Raw genomic sequence first — 18,563 nt, forward strand, 5'->3', positions numbered from 1 at the left:
CCCCACCCCCTTCTAGCTCTCCTCCGGCGCTCTCTCTGGGGAGGGGCCCCCTTCACATTCCGCGGCCATCTCACCCTCTTTATGTCAGTTTTTTAATACTACACCCGAGTCTTTTTTTGATGGCCTAAAGCCCGTTTGCTGGTCCTTGTCCTTGTTTTTGGACGTGGGTGAGGGCCCCGCACCCCACCTCCTCTCGAGTTGTCCTGATGCCCTGAAAGTTCGCCCGCAGACCCCTACCCAGGGGCCTCCGCTCTTAACCAATTCTGGCGTCTTCCGCTAAAATCCTTAATTGGCAGTCGGTCACAACGCTGCCCTCCACCTGCACCCCTCTGGGTCTGTGGGGTCCACCTCAGATTGACCCCCCCAGCTCTCTCTTCACTGGCCCCCTGGGACCTTGCCAACACCTCACCGTGAGCCACTGGAGAGCCCTCCGAGATGCCCCTCAGGATCTTCTCCACTTCTTTAGTGCCCTATGTTCCGCCAGTCCCCTCTCGAGGCACTTTAAAAATGCTGCAATGGAAGCCTAGGCCAGGACTCTCTTCTGCCCCTGCTTTTCCAGTCTCTCCTATGGGTAGGTTTTAGCTTACTGTTGCCAGGTCTACTTGAGTATCCCCTCGGAGTACAACCACGACAGCCCACTGGATTCAGCCTGCACGGTCCTCCTCCCACTCCCATTGGGCCTCCTGCCTTGTTTGCTGCTGGGGCCGCTGCCCTCCTCCTCCTCCTCCTCCTCCTCTCACCTTGCTCCGTTCGGCTGGCTACCAGTGCGGGCTGTGGTGACCTGCTCCTCCTCCCTCTGGAGGTCTGGCCCGTGCCTGTGCTGCTTCTTGGTGTCGGGGGGGGGGGGGGGGGGGGGGGAGGTCTGAGATAGCTTCCCACCCCTGGGCTGTTCTTTAATCTGGGGAATCTCCTGGGCCATCTGCCTCCTCCTGCGGCTTCATCCGGCTTCTCCTCTGCCAGGAGGCACGTTTGTGGCTGCCACCCTTCTGTGAAAGTTCTCATTGAAGCAGGGCTCACACACACTCCACACTCTTTTCTGCTACCAGTGGTCTGCACCGTGGCCGTCGCTACCACCCCGGACGCTCCTCCAGCACGTCTCTGGCCCCTTGCAGCTCCCGGCCCTCGACACAGTTTTCTTTTCTTTTTTCTCGCTGCACAGGTCCACTAGCAACCCGCGTGCAGCAAACCTGCACTGGCGACATCTTTGTTCATTTTCCATCCCTAGGGAAGATTCTTTATTGCCAATGCTTCACTTTTCGCGCCTGTGGTGGGATGAGAGCTCAGCCCTTACTCTGCTCTCCTCCCGGTGGACATTTTAGAAGTCATTTGACTCCTTTTAACAGAAAATATATAAGCAATAGCAAATCTGTTTATATTCTGAAGAGCCTGGGCGCCCCTGGATATCCTTTGGGCCCCCTAGGGGGACCAACATCTAGGTGGGGGGAGATCCAGAAACAATATATTTACTCAAAGGGGCCTATGTATGAAAATGTTTGAAGACCACTGCCATAAAGTGACCAGCTTTCCACTGGCGGGAGGACTTTGACTGTCAACCCCTTTTAACAAACGACAATGCACACTTCACCAGATATAAAGGCATTTTTATCACTGCTGCAAAACTGTTATACTATCTTGCTAGCTAACTCTTAAATTGCCTTACTGTATTTACTTCCCTGCTTTTTGTTTTTCAAAATGTGATGCACCATATTGCTAACTTAGTTTGTTCTAGTGGGTTTCATTTTCTGAATATTTTCTGAACAATACTGCCCTTTTTCCTTGTAGAGTGTAAATATCCATCACTGGCTACGGACAGCACAGCATCATGTCGGGCTCCTATGAGGACTCTGTTGGGTTAGAAGTATCAAGTGACAGCTTCTGGGAGGTAAGTGCAGCAGTTTTTTCACACTTCAGTTTTTGTTTTAATCTCATGTTTCCCCTGATTGGTCACAGTGACACCTGTTACTGCGTTTCATTTCTCTAGATTGCATTATGATAAATGTGAGGCTCTTAAAATGCTGTTCAATTTTGTCCCCGGAAGTCATCCTGCGTATGGGTGTACTCTGACTTGCATGTGTCAATAACTGTGAGGGGGCGGGATGGGGGAAATGTCTTTTTTTTTGTAATCTGAGAATCTGTTCACCAACTTGCATTTTCAATGAAATGTGTAAGATCATCTCTGTTCATGGTTCCTATGGTATGTACAAACACCAAAACATGATGGATGTAAATCATACCACTGGAACTATCTCTTGGCATCCTTTTTACATCTACACCATTATGGAAGGGCACTGGCCGACATTTTGCTCCTGTCCTGTCACCACTGGGAGCAGCTCAGCCATGTTCCATCTGCCCAGTAACGGAATCAGCCGGAGGCATGTCAGACTTGCGGCCTCATCCAATGAAGTGCAGCATCATTCTTGGACACAATGAGCCAAGGATTGACTATTATTGAGTAAATCCTCTCCCGCTGGCAGGCTCTCACTACTAAGACCAAACAATGGTAGATGGAAAGCTTATAATTAATCATTGGTGTCCATAACATTTGATTTCATCATTTGTTAATTAATACACCAGAAAGCCCCTCTTCGACCCAAATTAGCTAGACCCAACTCTAAACATCAAAAATGGTATTCCCCTGAACTACCCACACAAAAAGCATAGCGAATCACGATGGCTAAAGAACCCTACTGCCTGTAATGAAATCAGCTGTAAAGACTCTTGAGAAGTCCTATAAAAAGAACATCAATGAGGCAAACAAGAATTTCTTCAACAGTCAGAGTTCGTGTCCAATGCAACTGGAAAACTCTTTGAGATTCATTAATCTATAGACAAGCCCCCAGCCTTGGTACCTGCATTTTCACCATCTCAATTAGAGTGTGAAAATACACGGGCACCTTTCACAAATAAGATCACCAAAGCAAGAGAACGGATAGCTCTCGCCCAATTTAACAAGACCAAATTAAACCAACCTCCACAGACTAAGACAATTGAGCACAGAGCGAAATTTCACTTCCACAAAATCTCCTCGGAGGACATGTTGAGAACATTAGCCTCCATGAAACCTTCCTCATGTGAGGAAAAACACCCCCCCAGATCATTCTTGTCTTGAAAACCCTGATATTTTCGCTCTGCTATTCACCAAAATAGTCAATGCCTCCTTCCGAGATCAAATAGTCCCAAAAAATATTAAAAGGGTTACCATCACGCCACCAGTTAAAAAGCCCAACCTGACCAACATGACCCTAATAATTTCAGACCTATCACTAACCGCAATTTCACTCTGAAAGTTATGGATAAGGTTGCGATGCACAACATCAGGCCCACGTAGAAAATGACATTCTGCACCCACAAAAATTTGGCTTCCATGCGACCCATAGCACTGAGACTGCCATGCTTGATTTGCAGACAAAGATGTTAGGGATCATGGACAAAGGCAAGGCTGGCCTACTGATCCTACTCTATTTTAGCGCTGCATTCGATATGCTTGATCATCAGCTACTGCAACAAGCTCTGGAAAAAGTGGCCAACTGCTCGAAGGAGGCAATAGGATGGTTGACTTCGTTCCTCATGGATAGAATATCACAAGTACATTGGGGGGACACATTTTCCTCAGAGTCTAACATCTTCTGTGGTGTCCCGGAGGGCGCTAGCCTCTCGCCTCTCCTATTTAACTTGTACCTGCGATTCCTCTGCGAGGTACTAGACAACATCCAGGCCTTTTTCACCAACTATGCTGACGACATCCAGTTGGTTGTTGAATTGAGCGATGACTATGGTAAGGACAGCATTGTAGTTAATGATCTCCACAACAACATAGAAACTTGGATGGATCTAAACTGGATGTGCTTGAATAGCAACAAGACCGAGCTGTTGGTCTTTGGTTCTAACCAGGACTGAGCTAAACTCACATTAGAATATGAATCTTTCAAAATCAAAGAATCACACATCAAAGTAGTGGGCAAGGTCAAAACATTGGGCATGACCTTGGAAGCATCCATGAACTCTGATGCCCAGGCCATGTATTTAAGCAAAGGCTGCTCGTATTACATCAGACTGTTGAGAGCAGGCCCCAGCCAAAGACTGAGATCTGTCCCCAGCTCGTTTCGTTGAGAAACGATTGACCCTGAGGGAGTTGGAGGAGTGAAGAGCTCGAGAGGGAAGGTGTTTACGGAGGGAAAGTTTAAGGTATTTTGGACTCTGGCCCCAGAAAGCCTTGTGGACAATGCAAAGGGTCTTGAATTTAATCCTTGCAACCACTGCAAGCCAATGAAGTGATTTCAGGGCTGGAGAGATACGATCCCTGGGCTTGAGGCCAAGTTGAAGTCTCACAATCTTGATCTGGATGAGTTGCAAAGGGCGGAGAGTAGAAGCAGGTAGATTGGAATCGTACCAAAATGTCGACCTCACAATTACGACGGCCGAAAATGCCGACTTTTTTTTGTACCCCCCCTTACACCACATATATATGTGGGGGTATAGAATATAATATTAATGTGGGAGGGTTTCAGGGGGTCTCCCCCCTCATATATATGTGATGTAAAGGGGTTTATAAAAAAAAAGTCGGCATTTTCGGCCATCGCAATAATCATAAATCTGGTAGATTTAGAAAGACGCTGTTGAAGTAATCCTACCTAGAGAGAACCAGGGCTCGAGAGACGGTTAGCTTCGGGGGGGAAGGGGATGAAAGGTAGAATACCTCAGAGGAGGTGCAGTTGGAAGTTTGTCTTTTTAGAGACATCAGAGATGTGGTCAGGAAAGCGTGGAATCGAAGATGACCCCGAGGTTCTTAGCCTCGCAGGTGGGGTTGGGGGTAGGGTGAGGCCAAGGGAGGCCAGCAAGTGGGTGACAGGAAAGGAGGGTGAGAGTGTGCCAATGAGGAGAATCTGTCTTGCTGGCATTCAGACAGAGATCAATAGCGGAACACCAGTCCTGAATAGCAGACAGGCAATCAGAGATGAGAGAGGGAAAAGAAGTGGCAGAGTGAAGCCTGAAAATGAGTTGAGTGTCATCCGCATGGCACTGAAAATTGGAGCAGAAAACGGCAATGCGATGGGCGAGAGTTGCCCAGTATTGGTTGAAAAGCCGGGGTGAAAGGTTAGACCCCTGGGGAAACACCACAGGTAGAGTGGGAGATAGAGGAAAGGAAGGACCCACGTTGGACCTGGGAGGGTCGATCAGAGAGGAAAGAGGTCAGCCAAGCCAGAGCCTGATCAGTAATACCCTAACAAATGATACAAATTACATGGCTCCTTATTATCTTCTTATTCCCAAATCATATAACAAATCCAAAGGTAATTTTTACTCATCTTCTTATAGTGTACTGCTGACTAATGGCCAAGGGCTGTGCCCACCTGGGCTTTTTCAAGGGTTCTTTGTGTTCTATTCTATAAAATATTAATTGACAATTCTTGCACCTTTTGGTAACAAATTTAAATACTAACAAGAGATAACATATATTCAAACCAGACCAAAAGAATTACAAGGCAAAAAGCAAGAAATTAAGGAGAGAAAATGACAAAATAAATGGATGATCATATACCACTCTTGAATTATTACCAATCAGTGAGTTATTCACATGGTGCCAGAAACTCCTAACATGATGAGGTATTCTCATTAATTAATTGCCAAGTAAAGTTATTCAACCCAGACACCAAGTATAAATATATGAATACGATCTTTCAAAACACATAAAGGCACCATGGAAAATAAGTCCCCACATGGTATAGTATGGTATCTTATTGAAATTTATGCTCACCCAATGGTATCTTGGCACTAGAGAGGCAGGGACAGAAACTACTGTCCATCCGCCGCTATCAACTAGAACAAAAATGTCTTTAGAGCCCTTCTGAACGCCAAATGATTTGGCAGAGTTTTTACTGTCAGTGACAGGTCATTCCAGATTTAAGCAGCGGCAACTGAGAAAGCCCGAGCACCAATGCGCGAACAGTGGAAAGTAGGCCCACACAGCAAACCAGCCAAAGCTGAACGCAAAGAGCGGTAAGAAGGTACCAGGTGAATTTGGTCTGGAGGTATTCTGCCCCCAGTCCGTGTAATGCCGGATGAACTATGCAAAGTAGCTTAAACTTGATACGCTGTGCCACTGGAAGCCAGTGCAGGGTGTGCAACACTGGGAAGATGTGAGCCCCATAAGGTGACCCTGTTGCTACCCGGGCCGCCAGATTTTGGAGGCGCTGGAGCCGTTGGACTCTACCGTTTGGTTCAGCAAGTTATAGGGAGCTACAATAATCCAACTGGCTGAGCACCATGGCCGCAACCACCGGAGGACGGAGGGTGGCCGGTAGCATGGGACGCACCTTTTTTAGTGTTTTAAGATGGAAGTGACCTGCTTTCCACACTGCAGAGACTTGATCATTCATAGAGGGGGAGGCCGAAAGAATCACTCCCAGGTTCTTCACCTTAGTCACTGGAACAGGAATGGAGCCGAGAGAGGAAGGCCAGAAAGAAGACACCCAGAGTGCAGGAGAGGAGTGGGGGGGGGCACCTACTACCATCACCTCTGTTTTGTTTCATTCAACTTCAGCCAACTGCAGTTCATCCACTCGCCCACGGCCGTCAGGCACTGATGAAGGCAAAATGACATCTCAGCATGATTGAGATCTAGACGGATGAGGATCTGAGTGTCGTCAGCATAAGAATAGCATTGCATCTGACGCTGAGGGAGCGGATGAGACCAATCAGAGGCCAGATGTAAATATTGAAGAGAATGGGAGACGAGGCAGAGCCCTGCGGCACCCTACAGGTAAGGTGGCAGGAACCTGAAAAGAAAGGAGGGAGAGAAAGCACGAGTGTGATCGGCCAGGTACGACGAAAACCAGGCTAGCACCTGACCAGAAATGCCAATCTGAGTCAGACGAGTCAGCAGGGTGGGATGGTCCACAGTGTCAAAAGCCGCAGACAGATCTAAAAGAATCGGGGCGCCCACCCCACCTGCATCAACCAGTCTGGCCATGTCGTCCTGGACCGATACCAAGACACCTTCAGTGCCCCGACCAGGCCTAAAGCCTGATTGGGTAGGGTCCAGAACTTTAGAGGAATCCAGAAATGAGGATAGACGAGGTGACACCAAATACTTCAAAAACTTCATAGAAAAAGGTAAAAAAGAGATAGGATGGAAGTTAGAAAGAAGAGATGGGTCCAGTGCAGGTTTTTTCAGAAGGGGAATCACTAGTGATCTTTTTTTTTTCTTACTCTTTATTTTAAATTTATAACAAAGCCATAAAATCACATATATCCAAATACACTCCATAAGACATTTAAATTCCTAAAATTATTAAATTATTAAAACTATTACAAAACAACTATATACAATGCCAGTGATAACCCCCAAACAAATTCTCAACATTGCCCAGACACCACCCCACATCCCATATTTACACAAGTACCATTCCTAGCCTAATAAAGCTGAAGAAATTTACCCCAGATTTTCTCAAACAAACCCATCTTCCCATCTCTTCTGTATATTGTCTTCTCCATAGCCGCCAAATCGTACATTTCAGCCAACCACGCCTCAACATTCAGAGTTACCACAGACTTCCAATTTGGCAAAACAATTTTCTTACCGATCATTGCCCCTCGGAACAACCATTTCTTCTGATTCAGATTAAGATCCTCCAGAGACTCATCATCCCCCAATATCATCAATTTGAAGTCCAAAGCAGGTAAATCCTCAATCACCTCACCACACACCCGACCAACCTCACCCCAGAACAACCTCACCAACCTGCAGTCCCATAACATGTGCTCCAACGAACCAGCTACATGAACACACCTCCAACAATCCGAGCTCCCCACCATCCCCCTACTCTCCGGAGTCCAAAAAACCCTATTAAGAATCTTTATCTGTCTCGACCTCTCTGCGAGCCCCAAGGAACACAACTTAACATTCTCGCACATCCGGAGCAACAAGTCCTCAGATATACCTGAACCAATTCTCCTACCCCACTCCAATCTCAGCAAGTCATTACCCTTATAATGCGACACAAACTTCTTATACACCCGACTAGCCAGTCCACATTCTTTCCCAATCGGCTTTCTGGTAAACAGACTCAAATCAATTCTCCTATCAAAGTCCACAACCCCAATAGCTCTTTTTAGCGTCACGAAATCTGAGGTCTTAAAATTCTCTATGCCAAAGTGCACTTGCAACTCCCTTGCTGTCATCCAAACACCGTCTTTAAAAAGATCCGCCACCCACCGCACTCCACTTAAAAACCAGTCTGCCCAAAAAAACCACATTACCATTAATCCTAATAGCTGGATTAAACCACAATGACGCACCAGGTTCTCTAAATGCGTCTACACCCAAATAATCGCAAATACTCATCCACGAGCTCCTCAAACTCTCAATCAGAGGATCCTTTCCACATCCCTTTCTTGATACGGAAGTCAAGACAGCTTGTGGAGTCAACGGTCCAACAAAGCTAGTCTCAGTCTCCACCCACACATCCTGTAATTCATCCACGAACAGTACCAGGAAATCAGACATAAAAGCCAAGTGGTAGGCCTTAAAATTAGGAACCCCTAACCCACCCTCAGTCCGTGGCAATTGTAATTTCCGCAACTTTAATTTCGGAAGTTTCCCATCCCACAAGAATTCCTGCAGCATCCCGTCCAAATCCTTCCAAAAGAAAGACGGCAACACCAAAGGAAGCATACTCATAACATAATTAATTTTAGGGGCTGAGATCATCTTCAGGGCATTCACCTTGCCCCAAAGCGAGAGATTCAGTAACCTCCATCTGTCCAGGTCAAGCCGCAACCCACTGCACACCGATTTCACATTTTCCGAAATCAAATCTCTAATCACAGGAGACAACCCCACCCCCAAGTACTGCATCTTATCAGGACACCATTGAAAGCCCAGGTCCACCATAAATTTCCTGTTCACATAGTGTGCTAAAGGCATAACCTCCAACTTAGTCCAATTCACCTTGAACCCAGAGCAAAGCTGAAAATTAGCCATAATCCACATAAGTGCTGGCACCGACCTTTCTAGATCGTCCAGTGCCAACAGCATATAATCAGCGAACAGCCAAATCTTTTGTTTCAAACCCCAACTCGTAAGCCCCACCACCTCATCCGTCTCCCTGATATCTTTAGCCAAAGGTTCTATTGCCAGCACAAATAATAGCGGCGACAAAGGACATCCTTGTCTAGTCCCCCTCCCCAGCAGGAACTTCTCTGATCGCATACCATTAGTGTTAACCTCAGCTGTCGGAGTTGCATACAACAGCCTAATCCAAGAAACACATTTTTCGCCAAAACCCATCCTGGACAAAACAGAACAGAAAATCCCAATTTATTCTTTCGAAAGCTTTCTCAGCATCCAACGACAACATAGCACAATCCCCCTGTCACCCCTCAGATTTTGAAATAGCATTCAATATCTTCCTAACGTTACTAGAGGTCTTCCTACCTTTAACAAAGCCTGATTGGTCATCACGAATCAGAGTCAGGAGCAGATTTTCAATCGAACCGCCAATAGTTTCACCAGAATTTTGTTATCAACATTTACAAGCCTAAAACTCGCGGGCAAAGTATCATCCTTACCCTTCTTCAGAAAGACGGAAATAATGGCATGTCTAGTAGTATTCGGGCAAAACACCATTCACAAACAAATCCAAATACATATCTCTCAATAGCCGAAGTGCCGATTGTGGTAACATCCGATAAAATTCAACTGGAAACCTATCCGGGCCAGGAGACTTCCCCAAATTCAATTTCCCAATAGCCCGTTGAATTTCCTCAACCGTAACATCGGCCTCTAGTATCTCTGAATCATTGCCACCAATCTTCGACAGATCCAACCTATCCAACAATGCTTCGCCCCTCCCAGTCACTTCTGTTTCATTCTTGTACAGATTCACATAAAAGTCAAGAAAAACCTTATTTATTTCACCAGGATGATACGTAAGACTGCCACTCCCATCCCAAATTGCCGGTATGGCTCTCTCTGCATTCCTCTTCCTCAACCTATAGGCCAACCACTTATCACATTTCTCACCTTTCTTGTAATAAGCACACTTAAGAAAAAAGTTACTTCGGTCAGCACGTTCATCTACCAATGCCTTCAGCTCTCTTAGTTTTTTTCAGTTCAGTCATTATCTCAGCGCCTACCAGACCCGCCATTACTTTCTTGGAAAGCTCACGCAACTTTTCCCCCAGCATTGCATCCCTGAGATCACCCTGCTTTCTAAGCCCACTTGAGACAGCAATCAAGTGCCCTCTTATTGTACACTTCAAAGCCTCCCAAACCACACCCGGACGGACTTCTCCCGTATGATTACTCTCCACAAAACAATCTATCTCCTCACACAATTTGTCCACCACGTCATCTTTGCGCAATAAGGCCACATTCATCCTCCAGGAAATACGCCTCCCTAGGGCATACCTCAATTACAACTGCATAGTCACATGCGCATGGTCATATAACAATATACTGCCAATTTCGCTCGTTTTATAATCTTCAGTCATCCTGCTAGGCGTAAAAAACATGTCCAACCTCGAATACACCGAATGCGCACCTGAAAAAAAAATATATTCTTGGGAAGTGGGATGCTCCAACCTCCAACCATCCTTAAGATTATGTTCCAAAAGTAAATCATCCAAAGCCATGCGGTGCCTGTCAATTCCCCCTTAGCCGATATCCTGCTCCTGTCCAAATCGGAATCCATAACAATATTAAAGTCACCACCCAAGATAATGTCCCTCGACCCCATGTCTTGTAAGGTCTGCGCTACCTTTCTAAAGAAAGTTCCGTTATCTACTGACGGAGCATAAATGTTACAGACAGATACCAATTGGCCTTGTACATCCAGTAACAGAGCCACCATCTGCCCTTCTCTATCCGACACCTCCTTCAAAACTTTGAAAGGAGCATTTCTTCTAATCAACACCGCAACCCCCCTAGATCTTGAATTGAACGAAGCACCATAAACCTTCTCTACCCATCCTTTCCGCAGCCTTTCAATCGCATCTCTCATCAAATGTGTTTCTTGCACAAAACAAATGTCCGCTTTGAATTCATCCAAAAAAATGTAACACTTTCATCCTCTTTTTCACATTATTCAACCCATTAACCACAAAGCAATGCAACAATTCAAAAAGTACATTCCAGAGCCCCAATGTCCCGGCCCACCTCCCAATCCTATAGAACTCACAATTCAAATTCACAAAAATAATGCAAAAAATATCTGAACACCCCATCCCCCACCGCTGAAGCACCCCCCATTGAATCCAGTCCCATGCAGATTGATTACTGCCGCAGACCCCTACTAGCTACACACACATCACCGAAACTCCCATAACCCACATCTATCCCCCTGCACAAATCACTGCTAAATATGGCACATACAAATGAACTTTACAAAAATTCAAGAGACTGAAAAATAGCACGAAAAACTTCTCCGACTAAACCAACATCCATAGCAACCTGACCCCAGCCCCCCTCAAGCATAAACACTCCAATAACCTCACATCCCCACCACACATCTCCGAAACTGAAATGGCATTACGCGATGTAAGTGTGCGCCAATGAACAGCAAATACTAGCATATACAGCCATAACAAACTCAGACTTAAACTGAGAAACACATTTACAGTTCAGGCCAAGGTTACACTAGTATACCAAGACCCCCCCCCCCCCCTTCTTTGCAATACCCTCCTCAGAAGGCACACACTAAAGCCTTAAGTACCCATGGAGGATGACGCAGCATAACCTGCAAATAATAAAAGCATTTGAAGAGCATCCACCATTAAATTTAAAGAAATCCCCCCTCCCCCCTTGGATCTGTCAGTAGCAGTGATGAAAACGACAACTAGAGGGAAAGAAAAATCCAATCCAATCCAATTCCATTCACATACAGTCGAAAAATATCCAGATGTCAACGTCCATACCATTCCACAAACACACCCATATCCCAACCTTTACCCCATATGCATGACATATAAATGATATATAATATAATACATTTAATTGGCAGAATCCCATCCTACATAAACTCATAAGGCGGCCGGTGAATCAGCGAGCACCCCCCAAGGCCCATGCCAGAATCGCCACCCATTACAGCATACTGCAACCGAAAGGTAAGAGTACCAACTGAATCAAACTGGCACAAGAATCTTCACCACATTAGCATTTTAGCCCCTCCACATGTTGGACTGTCTGCGCTCCTGCTTGCACCGTATAATGTACGAACGATGAACAGCAGTGTCATGGTATGTGTAAACGTAGATCCGTAGACATGCAGTACATTAGAGCCGGGATATGGGGCAGCATCTCTCCTTAACATCCCAAAGCTGCCCCACTCACCGTTCCTCAGAGACAGCCACTTAGCGGAAATACAAGCAGTACATGTCTCCCAGACGTCTCTCCCTCAATCCAGTGCAACGCCGATCCAATCCATACTCCCGCCATCGTTCGTTTGCTGCCACCTGTATGCGGAGAACAAACGATGCAGCGTAAGACGTAATGCATGACACGTCGAGAGATCCACGTGACAATGAACCACATGCAGGTCCTTTCTTCTATCGGCGAGCGCTCCGCTGCCATAATACGAAGCAGGAAGAACGCTTGAGTAGAACCATGATGGTGCGAGTGTATCTTCAAAAGAACCAGACGTTTAACTGTAATAGTCCTGCGGCACTATCTTAAAAACACGAAGTAACGTCTTGAAAACACAAAAAATTCATAAATAAGCCCAAAAAAAATGAAATGCCGGAATATGGGAGGGGTGGATGCAGCCTCAAACAGCTCTATTATGAAGAGGTTCCAGCCAGCTCACAGCTTCTTTTGGGCCAGAGGTAACCCTTTCACCACCTGGGAGAGCAACAGTCAGGACATTATTCCTGTTTAAAAATGCTTTTACTCCCACTAGCTTAGCCAAATCCTTAGCCTCCTTGAATGATTTCCTGATGAGCAGAGATTCCTTAGGATAATCAGGATATATTGAAATCTGCTTACCTCCATAAATGACATTACCCTTCTTCCTTGCATTCCTAAGGACATCCTCTTTACTCCTAGTATACACAAAGGATAGAAGAATCTGTCTAGGATTAGGATTGCCCCTCCTGCCAACCCTATAATAAACATTGTCAATGTCATTTTGAAAAATGTGATCACATCCAACGGAGGACTTTAAAATGTCCAACACCGGCTTTGACAAATCCTCAGCATTATCCTCCCCTACATCAACCAGTCTCAGGTTCTTGTTTCTGAATCTTAAGTCCAACTCCAGGTGCTCATCTCTCCCTTTCTGTACTTCATCTTTCAAGATGTTATATGCCCTGAAGCTGCCTGCTATCTCTCCAGAGAGTGATGCTGATCCATTTTCCAAAGTAGAAACTCTACAATCCAGCTGGGATATCTTTAGGGACATATCCTCCATCGCAGATTTCACATCCCCAACATCCTGAACCACTTTTCCAAGATCCTGAGCCATCTTCAGAAGTAGAGAATAAATATCCTGAGTGCTGGGAATTTCCCCCATCTCAGAAGCAGGTTTTGATTTCTTGGGGATAGGATTGTCCGCTGTTTCAATTTTCTTCTTAGAGTTCATAATCCTATTATAATCCATACAGGGAGAGGGCCAGGAGCTACAGGATTATGCTGCTCCCTCTGCTGCCTGCATTCCGGAATCTCCCACTGTAGTGATCTTAATTCCCGCCAGGATAACCCCTGACTAGCAGGAGATATTTATAGCCGTTGTAAATTCTGTTAGTATATCCTGAGAGATATCTTTCATGATTGCCAATAGAACCACGTCTAAAGGGGAGCCTGACGTGATGCGCTGTTTGTCAGTAGATACCATTGCCTCAGTGAAAAGTGAGAAAAAAAGACCATTCTTTCACTTCAGACAAGCCACTCGGACCTGGTAATTCCCTCTCCGGAGCAAGAACCGAGGCGGACACTAGGATGGTAGAGCGGATAGCCTCAATTTACGACACAAAAAACTGGGAGAGAATCACAACGATCCTGAGAAGGACTAACCGTAGAAGTGTATTTCTCTGAGGAAGACAATGATTCGACCACCGCAAAAAGAGCTTTAGGCTGACATAAGGCAGCCTCAATTTTCTTGGCTAAATAAGATTTCTTAGCTGCTGTAATGGCTGAAAAATATGCTACTGAGCATACTTTATACTGGGCTCTAAGTTTGGGGTTGTATGCAATGCACCATTTGCACTCTATCTGTCTAAGTTTGAAACCAGCTGTTTTTAGCTGCCTAGAAAACCACGGTTCCGAAGGGAGCCTATGTGGTTCGATAAGCCGCTGAGGAGCCATTATATCGGCTGCTTCTTGCAGAGAGCAGGAGCGTAGAAAGAGGTGGCAGGAACAGCCCGACACTTTGCTTTAACTAGTGAGACAAAACCTAACAAGTCAGCAGAGCGCCAGCAGTGCTGCCACACACGCGGTGGGGGGTGGGGTGAGCAGTCTTTGCCTGAACCCAGCCCACTTTGAATATGCAGGTCAATAAATAGTGGTTGGATCAAACTACCGGCTCAACAGATTGAACGGCTAGCAGGGCTTCAGTAGCCAATACCCGATCCAGAGTATTATTCATCCTGTGAGTCGGTACCAATACCATTTGTTGGAGATCAAGGTCCGTCAGACTAGCAAAAAACAGATCTAGCGCAGGGACCCTAGGGCAGTTGAATTTCAAATTAATATCACTGAGCACAACAAGGTGACTATATCTCAGATGAAGATCAGCCACAAGATCAACTAGAAGTTCAAGAAAGTCAACATGGGAGCCTGGGGGGCGGTAGACAATCAAAAGGTGACTGGTTAGGAGCTGGGAGATGACGCATCTCAACAGCAAAGCCTCCATATCTAAGGAGTGAGGACAGCTAAGATGTGTGACTATAAAATCGGATTCAAAAATCACTGCCACCCCACCACCTACTTGGGGTGGAGGGCTGGTCAAGGTTAATAATTCTATAGTCCTCTGGAATTTCCCAAGACCGGAGCCGAGCCCTCCTTGAGCCATGGATCGCTGAGGGAGAGAAAAGCGGGGTGACGGTCTGACAGGAGATGGTGGATGTCAGCCGCGTGTGCTGGCAAGGATCTAGTGTTAAGCAGCATCAGCACTAAGTCAGTAGGAAACTGTAGAGCTGGCTGCTGTAAAAGTGGCATACCAGGCTTAGACACAACCCTCCAACCGGCAGGAAACATAGTATTCGAAGGAGCCAGAGTCAAGAGTGCCCTTATTGGATAGAATATCCTCCCATCCTGCATGTCCGTTACACGGACGGGCACAGACGGGCTTGCCTTAAGCACGCCTTTGTCACGCTGACTGCACACCCACTGCACAAGTCCACTGCACAGGCGAGTGAGCCGACACAAATAGTAATGTGCCCAGCTGAGAGCGAGGCGAAGAACGCCCACTCGAGAAGTAAAGAGGACTAGCCGCAACTGCGGTGTCCTGCAGGATAAATGGAACAATATATTAGTAGAATGCGGCAACAGTCTGTTAAACTGCAATAAATGGTAGTAAAAGCACACTAGAGATGCAAAACAACAAATAAAATGATCTTCTAGCTGCAAGCTGCGGGGCTTTATAATGGTAGTCCTTAGAAGGACAACCTCACCTCTTCTTATGAACGCACCCAATTCTACAATATCTAATTTCTCTTTGATTAAATTCCATCCATATTCTAATTAATCAATCTTATAAAGAGTGTACAGACTTTAACCATTTCAAATTAAATTGAATCCTGTCATAATCTTACAAAAATGTTTCCAGTTCACTGTTCATGTTTAATCCACATATTGTCGTTCTCAATTTAAATATATATTTGGCCTTCATTCTTCTCAGGCAGCGCTCTCTATTTTATCCTCTTAACAATGAAGATTGCCCAGTTTTATAGTGCAGGTCAGTCTTGATTCTATTAAAGACACGGAGGTGAGCATTATGCTTTTCTTTCTTTATTGCTGCCAGTCCAGCTCTTCAAAACATTAAACATTTTAAACAGGCATTTCTGCTTTGAACAGCGAGAAAAGAAAACATGCAATGTTTAAATTTAGGTCTTCCTTCTCCAGCACTACCAGTCCCATAATCCTCTTAGCCTCTGGTAGTCCTGAGGCCTCTCTTTTCCACCTATCCGGTGCCTGCTCAGGTTATAAACACGCCCAACCCCAGGTTCTTTCCTCTTTCTTTGACCGTAACATAACTCAATTCATCAAAAAACAAGTTCCAGAAACGAATCAACTCTACGCTCTGGACGTTCTCGGATTCCTTGATATTTTGGCTCCAGTGGTCCAACGGGAAAACTCACCTCGTCATGATCTCGTCTTTCAGAGTCCTTCAGGCTGGCTTCTGCTCGTCTCCTATGAGGAATGACACAAACATCGTGAGGGCAGGACTGCGCAAAGTCTAAATACTTACTGTAGATATAGAACATTGGCCAAGACTTTCGACATTTCGGGTGGGATATAATGCTCACCTCCGTGTCTTTAATAGAATCAAGACTGACCTGCGCTATAAGCCTGGGCAATTTTCATTCTATGTCAAGACAGAAGGCGAGCATTATGCTTGTTCAAAGCTTGCTACCACCCTATTAGTCATCTCTGACTCAGGTTTAAAATAAAACATTTTAGACGTAGACTCTGAATACCAATCAGTTGACTTCATTATATCCTGTAAGGAAACTCCTGCTGTGAAAGCTTTTGAAGCCATTGCACCCCTAACAGAATGTGTGCCATATGAGGCTAAATCTATTCCAGCCTACTGCATTTCTTCTCTCACCCACCTAGAAATTGTCGCTGTCACTACGGCATGATGGGGTTTCCTACCCGCTATGAACAACTGGGTTACGCCTTGCGGCCTAAGATGAGCAGTCGCTCCTTTCGTAATCCTTAATACATTGCGCTACAGATAACTTATTATTATCTATGAAGTAGGCGTAGGAAATGATTCTAGAATCGCTCTTCTTTCTTTTCGCTATGTTGAACGCCACCCCTTCTGGGTAAAAAATCTTTTCATCAATCTCCAGGGCCTTCACATCTGATACCCTTCGGCATGCTGCAAGACAAAGCAGCATCGCTAGCTTCCCAGACTGCCATCTCCAGAACAGTTGCAAGACGTCTCGGACGTCCCATAAGACCGCATACTTGGGTTCCGGCGGTCTCTTCAACTTCATCCCTTTCAGCAGCGAATGACCGCCGGATGCTCTCCTACCGGATTGCCCTCACCTTTGTTGTGTCCTGCTGATAATGCAGATCTATAAACTCTTAATGTTCTTTACGCGCAACCATCCTGAAACCTGCTCGCTAGGAAATTGAGAATGTGTACTACAGGGGCTGAAATGGCATACAAACCTTGAACTGCGCACCATTGTGCCCATCTGTCCCATACTGCACCGTAGCAACTAATGGTGGAAATCTTCCAGAGTCTCTGATACAGTCCGCAGCGAGTTGCAAAATGCCTAGCAAACCCTGCAGGCAATCAAGTGCAACTAGCCCGCTTCTATCAGAGGGTGACGCTGGCCGGCTGGGTTGATGAGATGCAGGACTATCCTCGGAAAATCCGAAGAAAGTTCCATCGCTACTGGAAACCAAGGCTGGGACTTCCAGAATGGACCGATCAACACAAGTTCCGCTTCTTCCCTAAGGGCCTTCGCCAGAACTGTCGTGATCGTGATGAAAGGCGGGAAGGCGTACTGAACTGCTCCCGACCATGGTTGTAGGAATGCATCCGTAACCGCTGCTCCCGGATTTATCCTCCCACTGATGTACTTGCGCGTTCAGTCTGGATGCAAATAGGTCTGTGTCTAAGGGTCTTCATATTCCCTGTAACCCCTCGAACAACTGAGTAGCTTCCAATCGCTGGATTCTACAAGATATCATGAGTTCCAGTCCGTTATGCTGTTCTGCGTCCCCGGCAGGTACTCTGCTGCTATTCCAATCTGATGCTGGAGGTAGTAGTGCCAGAAGTCCTTCGCTAGTTCTGCTAGCGTTCTGGATCTGGTACCTCCTAGCTTGTTTATGTAGCAAACTGCTGAGATGTTTTCCACTTTGAGCAATACGCAACATTTGACCCTGTCCTTGGTGAAAGCCTGTACCTCGAAAGAACCTGCTAGTAGTTTGAGACAGTTTATGTGGAACTTCATTTCCTCCTCTGCCCATTTTCCTCCGGTCTCTGCCTTATTGCATCTGGCCTCCCAGCCTGCTCTGCTCGCGTCTGACTCTATTACTATGTCTGGCACGCCGCCAAAGATAGCGCGACCGTTCCAGGCTTCCATATTCTGCAACCACCAATACAGTTGTGTTATCGCTTCGCGATCTAGGGTCACTAACTCGTGGTATCCTAACCCTCCTTCCAGAGGATCTGACCTGGATAGAGGCCGCGAGCAGTCCTACTATCCTGGCTAGATTCCGAAGCGAAATACTCTTCTTTGCTATTACTGCTGAGTTTTTTTTCTTGATCGCTCTCACTTTGTGGCCTGGGAGGTCTAGAGTAGATTTTATGATGTCTATTGTGAATCCCAAACACTCTATCCTCTGAACTGTTAGAAGCTGAGACTTGTCTAGGTTCACTAGAAATCCC

The 18,563-nt window shown here is 45.9% G+C and overlaps 1 protein-coding gene across 7 annotated transcripts in view; it reads left to right on the plus strand.

The window, feature by feature from the left end:
- PACSIN2 (protein kinase C and casein kinase substrate in neurons 2) overlaps positions 1–18,563 on the plus strand; it is a 909,220-nt gene that overhangs the window by 354,429 nt on the left and 536,228 nt on the right. For all 7 annotated transcript variants that reach the window (XM_069628223.1, XM_069628220.1, XM_069628219.1 and 4 more), the window contains one exon: positions 1,783–1,882. In XM_069628223.1, the coding sequence (XP_069484324.1) occupies positions 1,823–1,882 (60 nt within the window). In that variant the 5' untranslated portion in view covers positions 1,783–1,822. The remainder of the gene's footprint in view (positions 1–1,782; positions 1,883–18,563) is intronic.

The sequence above is a fragment of the Ambystoma mexicanum genome, chromosome 12, assembly GCF_040938575.1.
Source record: "Ambystoma mexicanum isolate Mex_15411 chromosome 12, UKY_AmexF1_1, whole genome shotgun sequence".
NCBI lineage: Eukaryota > Metazoa > Chordata > Amphibia > Caudata > Ambystomatidae > Ambystoma > Ambystoma mexicanum.